The sequence below is a fragment of the Artibeus jamaicensis genome, unplaced genomic scaffold, assembly GCF_021234435.1.
Source record: "Artibeus jamaicensis isolate MK-2021 breed Jamaican fruit bat unplaced genomic scaffold, CSHL_Jam_final contig_3126, whole genome shotgun sequence".
Taxonomy (NCBI): domain Eukaryota; kingdom Metazoa; phylum Chordata; class Mammalia; order Chiroptera; family Phyllostomidae; genus Artibeus; species Artibeus jamaicensis.
Window position 1 is genome coordinate 9208036 of NW_026521723.1, and position 15623 is coordinate 9223658.

A 15623-nucleotide genomic window follows, 5' to 3' on the forward strand; every position below is an offset into this window, starting at 1 on the left:
TAGAAGAATCCAAATCAGATCTTCGTTTTCATGATTTCATGGCTTCTTCCCCATCAGATGCATTCCTGTTCACTCTTCTCCACTTCAGTTCCCTCCATTTCCCCTGAGCCCTATGCACGAGTTTCACCTGTTGTTTAGAGGCAGACCAGTGATTCTCAGCTCTGTTTCCTCTGAACACCTTCAAAAACAATGCCCCAACCTAGGTCCCTCCTCAGAACAACTGAGTTCAAGTCTCCAGAGGAGAAGCTTATGCATCTGAATGTTTTTGAAGCAACTCAATTGAGAATATGGAGTTATACTAAATGGTATAAGGACATAACCCTTCCTTGACCCTTGTGCCCCTCAAGAGTCCTCTCCTCACTGGGCCCTTAGCACAAGTACTGACATTGACCAACACTGTGATGCCCCCAGGACCTTGTCTGTGGGAATTCTGAGTAGGGCAAGAATAACGAGAGCTTTTCTTCACAGACCCAAGAAAGGATATGGAATAGAGAAGCCACATGCTCCAAACGAACTCTGATCTCCAAAGTTCAGATTAATATTTACAGCCTACTCTTCATGTATCTTCTTTGAAGGTAGCTCCAACACAGAAACAAGGGCAGAAGGAGCAGGTCCATGACTGAGTAAGGAGGAAAGGAGGTGACTACAGTGCAAAATTTAAGGAGGCACTCACCCTCAGGTGCTTAGCCTCCATTTACAACACTGAGAGTGAGTGCCTCCTTAAATTATGTGACTTAGGAGTCTCCTTACCTCATCCTAGTCTTGGCCTTAAAATGAGACCTTTTCTAAAGTAATGCTGGGAAGAGAGGGCAAAACTATAATCATTCAGTTCAGCTGAAAATTTTAAAAGCAAAGCTTATAAAGCCTTCTCAGCATATCTTAGCACTAAAATTTGTGAACCTGAAAGGAGAATGATGATCTGCCAGTAGCCCCCAGTGGTGTGCCCTTCAAATCTCACCTCAGACATGCAGCTTAGACAGGGTTACAAAGGGGAATTCCTAATAGAAGAGCAGCAAGTTTTTATTTATATTAGGAGATGGTGACAGTAGTTTTTAACTGAAAGTCAAGTATAATGATATTTTGTCCAGTAACATACTAAATAGCTCTTAATTTCTTTATTCATAATCTCTATTTTTACAGTATATAAATGAGTTAATACTTGTGGAATACCTGGCTCCGTGCTGGCACAGTTGAGTGTCAATAACTGGTAACTGTTTTTCTGACAGGAGGATAATGGAACCCAGGAAACGCTCATCACCCAAGGTCAGCTCATCAGCAATTCTATATCATTTAAAGACAGAGTCAAGCTAGGGGCAGACTACGGGCTCTACCTCTCTCCAGTCCAAATCCATGATAACGACCGGAAGTTCTCTTGCCAAGTTACAATCAGGCCTGGCAAAACCTTGAGGAGCTCTACCACGGTCAAGGTTTTTGGTAAGAGTTTTTGTACTCTGCACTTCCTACCACCCTCCTGTCAGTGTTGCCTGCCTACCTTTTTCCCTGGAGAGGAAGCAACCTGTTTCACCTGGAGTAGCCATGAGAGGGTAGCTATTCTGAAGGTCTGTTTACCTTGATACTTGTCCTTCGTGTTGGGGGTGGGGATGAGGGTAAGAAGTAAAACAGTGATGATTCAGTTTATAGGCTGAAATCACACAGAAAGCTGTACGTTGGTAAGTTTCCTGGTGACCACCCCCTTATTTACAATTTTAATGTTTCCCAATAATACTGGAAATCTCGTTAACTATAACTGCCAAAGTGTAATTACTTAATTGTCTAAGTGTCCGAGTTGCTTGCCAGAGCAGGACAGGATAAGGTCAGTGTAAAGAAAGGAAGATGATAAACACAGTGCCAGAGAAGCTCTGCACGCCCTCACCCTCGCGCTGAGGCTGCCTGTCCAGCTCCTCCAGCAAGGAGCCTGTGGGGTCCAGATTTGGGGGGAAATGTGAAAATTCTATTTTGCTCAGTGACGCAAGGAAATACGAGTCAACAGAATTCTCTAGCTTTGAATATTTTTTTCATCTCTGTGACAAAGAACTGTGTTTTTTAAAACAGCATTTTTCAGTTGAAGCAAAGAGAAAAGCAGTATGTGGATGAGCAATTAATCGTTTTTGGAAATGCTGTAAACAAAAGGAAATTAACTTTACAAAATATAAGTCATGAATGGCAGAACAAGTTAGGAAAATCTTTGCTTTTACTGTTTCCTTAGAATCTATTGCATCATTATTAGATGTCATACAATTCAATATTTTACAGGAAATGACAGCCCTGTAGCTCATAACAATGGAGTAGCTACAGCAATAAATTAGTACAGTTTGAAGCCTCTGGCTTATAGGTTTTCCTATATTTCTCTCTCTGGCTCTCATCCTTTTCTTCCTGCCCTCCTCCTGCCCCCACTTCCCTTGGTCTCCAACTCTCCCCGTGGATAGGCTGGGAAATAACCCATTGCCTCTAATGGTCAGGTTCCTTAGGAGCCCAAACAATGTCCTATGAAAAGTTGGAAAAGACTGTTTATTGATTATTACCTCAGCTCTCTCACCAAGGCGTGACTGTCTTAGCACAAACATGAAACGGGTTCATCTGTCCTGACTATTAGCAAATCAATGCAGGCAGCTATCTGGGTTGTGCAAAGAAATATCAGTTCTAAGTAAGGCAAACCATATTCCATTTGACTAAGGGTTTTTGCACCATAATTTGATCTAATTGCCTTGTCAACAGTGAAATTGTGTCGGTATTTCTTGGTCTTAAATGCTTTTGACTCTCACATATCACCCTTATCAACCTACCTGTCTATTCATTTATTTTAATATTGCTGTTTCTTCTTTGAACTCCTTTCAGTAGATGTTTAAAAATATGAGACCCTGTCTGCTTGTTGATTGAATTAGATTTCCCCTGTTTCATGGGCTTTCTCCTTTAGCAAATGGGCTGGCTAGGTTGTGTCAGGATAGTCTCATCTAGCCTTGAATGTATTGAGTGCCATCTGAACATATATTATAGTGGCCCAGGCACAGAAGTACAATACATGTCTTATTCAGAACTCATTCTGCATCCCTTGGTGATTCCTCAAGTAGAATGAGCCAAGAATGAGAATATGAAAACCTTAAATACCCAAGTGTACCACAGACCCATTCTACGTGCCCTAGATACAGCTTATGTCCTCTTCCTGAACAATGCCTTCATTCTCTAACATACATGCCTTCACTCCCCAGCAGACTAGGGATCAGAAGCTTGCCCAGCTCCCCTGTTGCTTCCTTCATCTCCCATATTATTCTCCCTTAACTTTACTTTTCTTCATGGGAAGTCACGTACCATTACAAGTTTGCTCTTCCCCAGTCCTTGGCTCTGCACCTGATTGTCCTGAACCTCAGAAAGAATCTCTATCAACCCTATAACTTAGTGATTTTTCTTCCTTTCACATTCTTCCTTCTACTGGTATTGGTTGCTAATGGCAGGTCAGAAATACACCTCCTTTCATTGATGTTCTATGATTATATCTTGGTTTGGGTTCCCCTGAAAGAAAACAATGAGGGAAGGATGTGAGTTGAATTTATTCATTTGAGAAGTAATCCTGGGAAATATCAGAAGAGGAAGAAAAAGATTATCAGAAGGGAAGATAATAGAATGAACGTGATCAAGCTGTGGGCTTGGAGCTCAGTCCCTGGGGAACTCTGGGAGACCATGCACCAGAGTTATCCCAAAGGAAGACCAGGAAGCTGGGGTATTATTCACCAACTCCCCATCTTTTATCACTATAAACTCTCTGGGACTTCTAGTTTGCCCTACTTGTGGACTCAGTGTTCTCTCCTAACCCCAATAAATCCTTAGGGGAGAATCACAGGTGTGCCCAGCAAGCGGCCTCAGCGAGTAGAGGTAAATGACAAGTGGGTTTGGAGGCAGTAACAGCACCTACGGCACGGTCTTCCTACTTCCTCCACTGCTTCGTAGGTGGCTTTGTCTGCTGTACTCCAGAACTTACTTAAAACCACTTAAGTTCAACATGATGTGCTCATTGTCTGCTTTGTACTGGGCTTTGTTAAGTGCTTGAGAGGAAGAGATGAGTAAAACAGCCTGGCTTTGAGGCACCTAGAAACTAGCAGGACAACAAAATCACTACAGGAGTCCCTCATATTTTCTAGTGCCAAACAACTGAAGTATCAAGTGTTTTTCATGTCCTTTTCAGAGGCCTATAAATTACATTGTATTTATAGGCCTTTGAACACGTAGACTACTCCTTTCTATACTCTCCCGACCCCCTGCCCCTCCCCTCCTCCACTTTCCCCATTTCACCTGACTCACAGATAATCATCATTCAAGTATCAGATTTTTCATCTTTCAAAAGCGTCCTCTTGTACCCCAAGGTTGGGTTAGCAGCTTCCCTTAAAAGCATTTTTTCAAATCCCGCATGTCCTCAATTATGGTACTTATCTCAGTGTGTTCTAATTTCTAGTTTGTCTGTATTTTTCATGAGAATATAAATTTCTTGGAGACAGTGAAGACAATTTTCCCACCTTCATTTCCTAAAAATCTAACACAACAGGTGTTTAACATCTGACAAACATGAATCTTGCATACACATGCACACATGTGCACACACGTGGCCTGGTAACATGGAGTTCTGTGTCACTAACTGTGTTTTCTTTGCCTTTAAGCTAAGCCAGAGATCTCCATGATTATGGGAAATAACTCCATGGGAAAGGTGAGTCACATTAAAGCCTTTGAAAATCTGCAGTATATAACATGCCAAGGTGTGTGAGGTCACATTGTTGCTCAGAATGTTTTTTCAAAAGATCTTACTCCTTGGCCCTCAACCAATTAATTCCTAATGAGGAAGAAGGGAAGCTGAATTGCTTCTGGAAACCTAAAGGGAATTCTTACTGTCTGACTTTGGACTCTCAGAGCATGTGATCTGTGATCCCAAGTCCTTAATATTTCTGGAAAAAAATAGTCTCAATAGCTTAAATTTCTATTTTTGATAAAGATTGAAGCAGATAGTGAAGGAAAAGTAGGGCAAAGAGCAGTGTGAATCCTGGTGAAAGAATGAGTTTTATGCTCAGCAGACATTTAATTTGTTCAGAGCTATTTCCTGTACCAGCTTTCCCATTGTTTTTATTTTGAAGTTAACCGGAAGAAACCTGTCCTTATATACCCTTCAGAACCTGGGCTATTTCTTAGGCAGTAGGAGACCAGGCAAGAGAAAAGGGGAAGTAAAGTAGGCCCTCTGCCCTCAGTTTATAGTAGGTAGTTCCCAGCCTCTAATCACTGGAATCTGAGCTCGCTTACCAGCTCTTCTTCCCCTTGCTGGCTGCGACCATGGGCAAATTAGTTCATATCTTTGTCGTTGCTTTCCCACTTATATGAAGGGGATAAAACAAGTATCTGCACAAGTACTGTTGTGGTTTTTAAAACGATGTGTGAAAAGTTCTTAGTATATAGTGTGGTGTATATTAATTGCTCAATAAACATCATTTTATTGTTTTGTTGCTATCACTATTGTTTGTGTTAGCTATTTTGTAGCACTATAATTTCATTCTAGCTTTTCAAAACTTCAACTAGGAGAAATAACCACATTAACTCTCAAGCATTTTCTGTTACATGGGATGAGAGAAAATTATACTCATATTCTGTTTCATTTCTAGTCCCAAGACTGTTAAATAACTTATGATTTCCAGTCCTGCTGAATATCACTAATTTAATTTGACAGTGGAATACAAATCCCCATTGTATTTTTAATAACTTATGAACTCTTTAAATAGCTCAGACTCTGTGGAATGGTGTCAGGTGAGTATATTTATGCATTATCCAAGTATTTGTGTCTTTTGTTGATTTTACATATTAATCTTTTAGATAATTGCCATTGTAGTTCTGAGCATATAGAAAAAGATTTTAAATTGTTTTGCCACAAATAATTTCCAATTTTGACAGTGGGCTTTATTTCAATAATTTAAATAAAACAAAAAAAAAATCTAATGGTACAATATTTAGTAGGTGTTTTTGTTATAAGGATTTCTTGTAGGTTCTTGGTGTCAATGTTTATGGGTAATATGTACTCAATCAGATATGTAACCATAAAATTCAACCCAAGAATTCCAGTTTTAAAAGGAAGGACTTTGTCTTCCATGTTATCAAATTTCCTCTTCTGTACCCATGTTTGCCTTGGGGCTGGGAAGGAAAACCTTAGGCCATTCTTTCCTGGGGAATTAGTGAACACTCTCTCACCAAATCCACATAACCAGCTACAGGACACAGCTTGTCTTTGGATCTTTTAACAGCCTGCTGAACATTATAGATTCCTCATGCTAGTATTCTTATAATCCCTTTTGTATTTTTAATAACTTATAACCTCCTTAGATCCTTTTTACATGCTTTTAACCTGAGATGCTCCTAATGAGCCTCCAAAATAGGTAGGGTATCTGGCATTTTATACATGAGCAATCAGGACCTGGAGAGTCTGAACCACTGGCTGAGGCACTAATAAGGGGCCCACCTGTGATGAAACTTCAGCGTGCAAATCCAGGCCAGGGGGCATAATGAAAGGAGTCAGCTTCAGGGGCAGGTAGAGCTAATGGCAAATCCTAATTTGACCACTTACAAGCTACATATCCTCACCGAGTAGTTAACCCCCATGAGTCTCAGCTAACTCATCTCTAAAATTGGGGTAATAATAAATATTTCACAGAGTTCTTAGGTGAATTAAATTTATGCACAGTAATGAAGTACATGACACAGAGTAAATGTCTCAGGCATATTTCTTTCCTCCCCACTATTTATCATTCACTCACTCTCTCTCACTCCTTCCTTCCTCTCCATTTACACTCATAAATCTACTATGTGATTGATTCTAGGAGACAGTACAGGATAATGTAAAAACAGACATAGATGTTGGAATCTGATAGACCTGGGTTGAATTCTCATCCATTGCTTCCTAACTCTGGCCCCTGGAATCCCAGTTCTCTAGCTTTCTTGTCAGTGAACAGGGACAGCAATCCCAACATCACAAGGATGATGTAAGGATCCAATGAGAGAACATATGCAAAGAAGCTACCACCTGGCTACCATAAGTGTTGGGCAGTGGAAATTTTTCTACCCCCTCCCTTCATTCTCTAGAATTACTAAGTCAACACGCAGGTGTTAAATGCCTACTATGTGCTACATATTCACTACCCCAGCAGTGCTCATCATTGTTAGAACAACAGGGATTTGGTCAGTCATGAGTAGTGTTTTCCTGAATTACTAGTTAAAGTTTTAAAGTTTATAGTTAATTTAGTTATCCTGTAAAATGGAAAAGCCCCAGGTTATTCTAACAATGATGCCTCTCAGGCTTGGACAGGCCAAGAATGTCCAAGTGTCACACCTGTGGATGTTATGTTCTTGTGCGTTCCTGAGAGTGAAGCTTCACCAGGGTTCCAACATGGCGTGTAACTTGTCTTCATAGCTGAGATGGAAAAGGGACCTTCAACTTAAACCTCAGGGGCCTACCACAGAGCAGATTTTTACCTTAAAGCAAAAGGTGCTGAGAAAGAACCCCTCAGCCCAGAGCCACTGGCCCCTCACCCAGCTCTGATGATGCAGCAGAAGAAGGCACAGAGATGCATGAAAATTCCAGAAGTGACTCAACAGTTCAGTCTCTGCACAAGCCACAAGCGTCTCTTTTACACCTGTGCTTTATACTGTCACTCCATCATTTCCATAGGTCCTGTCCTTGTCACTCCTAATCTTTATTATGTTTGACAAAATTTAGGGAAAATATAAGGAAAACTACCTTGAACATGAAACATAGGGAACAGAAGCAGTTAGTGTTTAATGCCTAAGAAAGAAGGGAATAATAAGAACCATATAAAACAGATACCATAAGCTAAAAAACACACATAGAAGTTAGCAGGATAGTGCTAGTGGCTATTTATGGTATTTGGTATTTTGTTTATTTAACTTTGGTTATTTTAATTTTTGTTTATTTAGTTTTGGTAAAAGCCTGAATCTTAGTCGATTCCTTGACCTTCTTAAACAACATTCTGCGTGAGTGTGTGTGTGTCTGTGTGTGTGTGTGTGTAAGATTAGGTATACGTATTGTGGCCTCTTTTCTCTTTCTCTAGCATACTGTGGCACAGTAAGGCTCGAGTCCAAGTGCTTGGCCATCTGTCTGCCAGCTGCCATTGCCATTGCAGTGGTTCAGGCCTGAGCTTTCTCCACAGCTGGAGAAGGACCTCGGAGGAGAACCACATCCTGGTGGGGAAACCACATGGGAGGTGACATTTGTAATACCAGTCACATTTCCAGGGAAAAGGGGGGATTACAGGGGTACAGTACAGCCTGGGTTTTTCACAAGCCTGGTGTTTGAACTTCTGTCTGTTCCACGAACAGCTCACAGGGAAGACAGGTCCGTTTGTCAGAACTGCTGCCGGACTCTAAGAACAAGCAGTCAGACAGATGCGCTTAGGACTGAAGGAGGGAAGACACCGTTAGTGCTCCAGGATCTTGTCCACGTTCAGGGACGACAGTGCCCATAAAGTACCAAGGCTTCTACAAGACAGTGAGATACCACTGACTTTATCTCTTCTTGTTTTCCCCAGCTTTCATCATTCCTCTTCTCTTATTCCCACCTTAGGTGTTTTTTTAAATAGATTCTAGAGGAATCACCCAAAACAAAAGTCAGCTCTAGCACAAAGGCTGAATAGTTTCCACTTTGATTTTATTCCATCCCTGAGTTAACATTTTAGGTGTTTCTTCAGAACCCGGGGAATCTATCTCTTCTATGCACTGTTAATCTTCCTTAAAAACAAAAACATCTCTGGAAATTTAATGAGGAATTGTTTTTTTTTTAATCTGAGAACAATGGATGGATATGCAGTTAGCATTTCAGAGGCAGAAAACATAATCCAAAAACTACTGCTCAAATGGACACATGTGTCCTCTGGAAATAAAACAAAACAACCTAATAACTCACTAAAACTGACTTCAGAATCTGAGAAAATGCTCTTCATCCTCTTCTTTCCCAGGCCATCATGGTTTCTTTTATCACGCGGCGGTGAATTTTTTCATGAGAGCTGTCTCTCTTCTTCTGTGTTCACATTCTTCCCTATCCCTCTTTCTTTCTTTTTTAACTTTTCTGCCTCTGGTCTGTATCTCTCCTATTTACCCCACCTCTCCATCTATTTACATTTGTTTTTGAGTTGCTTTCATGTCTTCTTCACTAACCCTTTCTCCTTTAACAGACCTTAATATGAGACTAGATTCTATTTTAACCATTTAGAAAAAAATTTCTATGTCCTCTATCTTTAATGTTTAATTCAAAGATGTTGTAGACTCTTTAGTTCGCTCTGTGCTAATTAAGCATTAATTACTTATGTATGAAGTTGTTGAAAAAACTTGCAAGATTCAGACAGGTAATAGTGAGGGAACAGCTTTAATAAAAGTGATGGGACAGCACTACGCCAATGGGAGGAAGGTACACAGTGGAAAGGTCTGGAAATCTCGGGCCGAAGCTTCTTTGTCCTTCCACTGCTGGATTCCACAGAACAAGCCTTGTATCCAGTTCTCAAATCAGCACCATATGCATACAAACACCTTGGTCCCAGGAAGCCTAAGCTCTGCTCATGCTGGGGGTGCTTAGAGGACGCTGGTCATGCAGGTGCATTCCAGACTGGCTTCAACCAACAAAACCATAACTCCCACTCTTTTCACTCAACAACGGTGACTGCCTGGTACATTCCACCACAAACAAGTCACAGACCCTCAGTGGCAAAACAACATCTATATTTAGTTAGTATATCTTAACGTTTTTTGATTAGTACAGCTCCAAGAACCCTGTAGATAGGCATTTGGTTAGTTCAGACCTGCTGAGATTAACTCATAGTATGCACTCTTTCTCTTAAAAACAAAATCCCACTAAATTGCTTTGCTATATATTTAAGCTGGAACAAAAATGGCTTTTTGCCATGAGTCTAAAGTCAGTGTTTTCAGAATAGATCTCCCCAAAACCTGCTTAAACAAAATGGAAGGGGTGAGCAGCTGCGGGCTGGCCTGTGTCCCTCTGGCAGGCCTCCCTCTCAGCCCTCACCTTCCATTTCATCTCCAGGATGGCCCTTTCCTCCTCCTCCACAGCTCGCTCTCTCCTTTCCACAGCCCGCTCCCGCCACTCCACTGCCCTCTCCCTCCTAAGAAGGTCCTTTTCTCTTTGGCTGGCCCACAAAGCCAGAGTCCCCACCTCCTCTAGGAGCCTGGCCCAGTCGCCCTTAATGCCCATGGGGAGCTGGGGCCCTTGAGCCCTTGGGTCCAGGCCCTTGGGTCCTGGCCCTTGTCTACAGCTTTCCTTCCCTGGCGCTGCCCTGCGTAACTGTGGCCAATCTTCTCCAGTTCCTCTCTGTGCATGCTCTCCAGATTCTTCCACAGGGCGGTGGTACCCACATTCACCCCAGGGCCACGGCTCACCTGCCTTCCACACAGGTGGCAAGTGGCGTATTGGTTAGGGTGGTGCCCAGCGTGACAGGGGCCAGGTGGAAATACTCCCAGGCCTCAGAAAACCGGGTCGCCTTGTTGTGGGGCACTGGGGTGGACATGGCACTCACAAAGGGGCCAACCAGTTCTCTCAGCTCGTGGATCTCCTCCTCCTCCTTTGCCTGTGAGTTCCCTTTTGCACCTGTCCTAGTTCTCTCCTCTTCCTCTTCCTCCCGCCTCATACTATCTCCTTGTCTACAGCTTTCCTTGAGCTAAAAGTCTTAGTTGAACCACAACTATGGCTAACTGTGTATTTAGAAAGAAACTGTGTGACTCACAATAATGATCAAAGAAAGGCTGGCCACCCTGGGGTAATATGTTTTCTCTTTTCGGATTCACTAGAGAGTCAGGGTGACTCAGAGGCCAGCAAAACGGTCTCCAGTGTTCTCCTGCACAGTCCCGTGTGTCCCGGATATGTTCCAATGCCTCCTTGGCTGGGCCAGAAAGTCAAAACAAATTATTGCAACAATTAAAAAGCTAGCTCTTCAGTGAGTTCAGAGTTCTATGTACATCAAACACCACTCTGGTGTTTTTGAATGTTGAAAATTTTAGATTTTCTCCAGGCTGCTTCCACTGTCTCTGTGCTTCTGGACACCTGTGAAACGTGTTTGGAGGCAGGAGGAGCAGCCTCAGGGTCCAGGCTGTTCAGGATGCCCAAGGCTGGAGCTTCCCCAAGTCTCTCTCAGTGTAGCAGCACGCACAGACAGATCCTCATGTGAGAGAGACTCCTGCTTCCTCAGAACTGTTGCAACAAGCAGTCAGAGGCTGAAAAGCCTGCCAGGGTCCAGGTAGCAAAGTTCCTAACACGAGGTCAGTCTATCCCTAGAGAAGTCCTGTGGGGCCGGAATTCTAAGAAATCCAAACAGCAGGCTGAGCTGTTCTTAGCAGGAGGAGCTGGCAGGCACAGAGGAGAAACAGGTGGGACGCATCTCCACAGGCTCAGTGTCACCTGGTGGTCCTGGCAAGAAGCTCTGCACACTCGGCCTTCCCTGGCACCATTACCTGCAGAGCCAATAGCTGATAAGACCTTTCGGACAGCAGCCTACTCCAGATGTTTGGCTTATTTACCCTATTTAAAAAAAATTTAATGGAATGTTATATTACCTTCTAAAAGCAGCCTGACCTCTGACTCCTTATGTGGATTGTTTCTTAAGTGAATGAGAGCCTCATTCATCAAGATTTGCAACTCCAAACAATTAGACACCTGCCAGCCACTGGTGGGTACTTACAGTCGCCAGAGGCTCTGGTCCTGTCTCTGGTGGCTCGGTTGCAGGGTGAGTGCTCCCTGCTCCATGAGTAGCTATTAGTCGGCTCCTGCCCCAGGAGGAGGGTACCTTCAGTTCCTGTCCCCTCCTAGTTTCAAAGGAGCCTTGTTTCCAAGTGGATGTGTCCCTGCCTGTGGGTCTTCCTGCAACAAGAGACACAAATGCAAATATTTCCTCCACCCCCTCCAGCACTAAAAGGATGTTCCTGGCAAATGCCGTGTAATAAAACAGTAAATCCAGCACCTACACTTCTCAGTTTTGTTTCCAGATGACTAGATTATCTGGCTTTCAAGCAAACGAGATTTAAGAGGAAAAGGGTGAATCTGGGCAGGGAAACCACACACCTCAGGGGCATCTGTGGTTTCAAGTATTTTGTCCAATTGTCAGACCAAGAGTCTCAGTCTGGTTTAGAAGCTACAGGTGTTGTAAATACAGTAAGTAAAAAGCCAAAGAACTTGCAGGAAAGAGAAGATTAAATTTTAAAAAAGCAAATTTGAAGAAGCATGGCAAATTGAGAAACAGATTTGGAATTGCTTTGTATTATATTATGTAACTAGAGTTGGAAAAGCTGAAATCCTATTGGTTTCTACTTTGAGTTGGAGTAAAATAAAGGGATAATCACAGTTTAAGCAAAAAGATGTATACATACACGTTATAAATAAATGAATATACATATTATGTTAATTGAAGAAGAAAAGCCTGCTGAGAGGAGACAGAAACATTTTAAAGAAGGTATACTTTGAAGAAAAAACCTTGCATTATAGGAGAAAAGATAGAAAGGGCAAAGTAAAAACTTGTGGAGACAAAGTAAAATTTCAAATGAGAAGAAAAGGGGTAGGGGAGGAGGAAAGACTGCAAATAGGAATGAAGAGTTAGTAAAGACACGGGGAAACTTTGTATAAGATTTCTCTTTCTAAATTAAAAGGTTAATGTTTTCAAAATTCTTCTTTGCAAAGCCATTTAGAAAAAGTTCTGTCCAAAATTAGGGAAACTAAATATGGGTTAACTGACAAATGGTCACCAGTTCAGTATTTCATCCATGGAAATGAGGAAATGATTAGTTTTACAGACATATTTGGATCCATTTTTCCCTGCCCCTCGATCTCCTAGTGCTCCAAACGTCCACTGGCTTGCAGGACCGCATTCCCAGCTCACACCTGGTCTACAAACCCATTTCCTTTGTGCAGCTTTGCAGATTCCTCAGTACCACCCAACAGAGCCCACCTGTAGAGACCGGGCTCATCTCTTCCCTGTCCACAAAGTACAACTCTGTTTCTTAAGTTATTTTCAGATTTCATTCTTCTTGGAACTCCTAAAAAAATGTCCAAACACTTTCTGGCACTTATTACATAATTCTTTGTACTATTGCTCACTTATTCCAGGTGGACTTAGCATAACATGTTGCAGAAATCCATAATTTTGCTTATCTCACAGAAGCAACAGGCACACGATGAGTAAGTTTGTGATTTTACTTTAGAGCAGAGGAGTGTGTCACTGGGTATGCTTGTATGTGTGCACACAGATGTTCATGCATAGTTACTTCTTTTATTTAATTTAACACAATTTCTTCTTACGCGTTTGGGCCAAGTAGAAGTTTGCAAATAAAGACAGCTCCCTTTGTTCAGTAAAACCATACATGCTTGATATTTCTCAAGGTGTTTGACTTCAACTTGAACTAGTGTAGTCTATAGTTTTTCAATTTTAGAGAAACTGGAAGAAGTTTCAGGATAAGACCCATATTCCTAAAGAAAACCTTGGGACACAGTCTAGAGATGGAATACAATATTTGAAATCTGACTTCCGTAAAATCTGAATTCAAAGAATCCACAAGAGCTAAATCTTTTAAACATGTTTATTAAGTTGATGAGAGATTTTTTTTTCAGTGAGACAGCATCTTTGTGAAATAACGGAACCCGCACTGGTTACTGATATTACCACAGCATCATCTTTGGGTGGGTTAACTGACCATGGAAGAAATGAATCATAAGGGTGGTTAAAGGTTGGCATGACGCTTCATTTCCTGTGACTCTTATGTACCTTCCTGCACCACCTTTAGATAATCATCAGTCTTTGGCATTTTATTGGATTAAATAAACTGGATTCTTTTTTCTTCAATACATATTAATATATTTTAAGTGACCTGATTTTACTTTTGATTTTTTAGGGCAGCAAGTGAAATAATTTCACAGATCTGCATTCCTGCCACTGCATGTATCCCCACTCTCAAGGGCTGAATGAGTGGGAAGACTGGGAGCTGCACTGTTTGCTGCTAACCATCTTGGATACACAACAGATAGCTTCCTTAGAAAGTCACATTATTTCCTTGAGATTTTTATAATCACACACTGAGAGATGTTACACTACACCTCAGTAGGATCTCACCAGAGAAATGTAACTCCGTATGTTTAAATTTGGTTTCTCAGCTCCATAGGTGCAGACATTTTGCAGCAAACTAGTCTGTGGGGAAGCTGGCCCACCAAGCATGACGTACAGTGAACTTTTCTCTGTTACTTAACTACTAGTTCTTTATAGTCATCAATTGGAACATATTTGAGAACTAAGAACAAGAACTGGTAATAGGTAAAACTATACCCATCTCTTGATGAGAAAACAAGCAATTACAAGCGGCATTATAATTTTGCAGTATCTCAGATAAAATAATGAGGATCCAATAAAGTCTTATTGGGTATTTTCACCAAGCTATCAAAGAAACCACCATCTCATAAAGAAAAGAGTTTTGAAAATACAACCCTGCCTCTAAACTTTCTAGTGCTGCAGCATAAACTACCTGAGTTTCTTTCTCTCTTGTTTCAATACAATGTGTTTTACTGGGAAATATTTTGGACTGGAATTAGGTAACAGAGTTCCCAATTGGGCGAACAACTATATTCCACTCACCCCCTTCTGCCATTCTGTGAGTCTGTGCCTTGGTTTCTCCACCTGTCAAGTGGCAATAATAAGGTATCACCCACTTACCCTATAGTATTAAGATAATAAAATGAAAAAGGAATTAGGAAAAGTCTCTACAAGTCAAAAGTGAGACTTTTATATTAAGGTGTTACTGTGGTTATTGCTACACATAGTACTTTACATTATTTGGAGAATGGAAACTACCAAAGTGTGGCATTTAGTCTAACACAATATTCTTCTCCAGCTTCTGTTACAGCTTCTTCCTTCTGTCCTTTCATTTCCATTTAGTACTATTTTATTCTGTATGTGTAGTTGTGATTTTCCTCTTTCAAAACCAAGAATCCAAATTTGCAATATTAGTATTATCCTGAATTCTAGTCATTAATATATAACATATGAGAAAATTTTCATACAACCTCTTAAATGTAAACACTGCACTGTTGAAAGTGGAGAAAGTATTCCCTGCTGATTTGCCCCTGGTGAGGCTCAGTGAAGATATAAGAGTCATCTGTTTCTTCCGAATTTGCAAATGATCCTTTCTGTGTCCTGTCTTTGCCCCAGAGAACATTTACCTGCTCACTGAGGAATGTGTTCCCTACAGCGAATCTCACATGGTTTACAGACAGTGGCTTTCCTCGAGGTGAAAGAAAAGGTAAGGAAATCGTCCAGCGGAAACGGGGTGGGCAAAGAAAGAAAACAAAGAATGGTAATAATTGCAGTTGCCTAAGATGATCTTTCTCCAAAACAAACATCACCTTGCCCACCAGGTGCCACTTTCTGGCCCCTTCAGGAGGATGGGCGTAACATTTCCCAGCATGTAAGAAATACAGTTGCTTTCATCAACTTACACATAAACACTAATGTTTCATTTCAGTTGGTAAAAGCAGGTCTGTTACATGGGGGCAAAATGTTTAACTCAACATAAATTTATTAATGCTTTTATATTTAATAATTCATATA

General features: G+C 41.4%; 2 protein-coding genes across 4 annotated transcripts in view; one reads left to right on the forward strand and one right to left on the reverse strand.

The window, feature by feature from the left end:
* CD96 (CD96 molecule) overlaps window positions 1-15623 on the forward strand; it is a 93260-nt gene that overhangs the window by 28235 nt on the left and 49402 nt on the right. For all 3 annotated transcript variants that reach the window (XM_037144316.2, XM_037144317.2, XM_037144315.2), the window contains exons 4-6: window positions 1227-1434; window positions 4647-4693; window positions 15225-15315. In XM_037144316.2, coding sequence (XP_037000211.2) covers window positions 1227-1434; window positions 4647-4693; window positions 15225-15315 — 346 coding nt within the window. The remainder of the gene's footprint in view (window positions 1-1226; window positions 1435-4646; window positions 4694-15224; window positions 15316-15623) is intronic.
* On the reverse strand, window positions 9977-10699 carry ZBED2 (zinc finger BED-type containing 2). The gene is given in 3 exon segments (XM_053663125.1): window positions 9977-10268; window positions 10310-10478; window positions 10481-10699. Coding segments are annotated over 3 exon segments (651 nt in total). The 5' UTR covers window positions 10671-10699.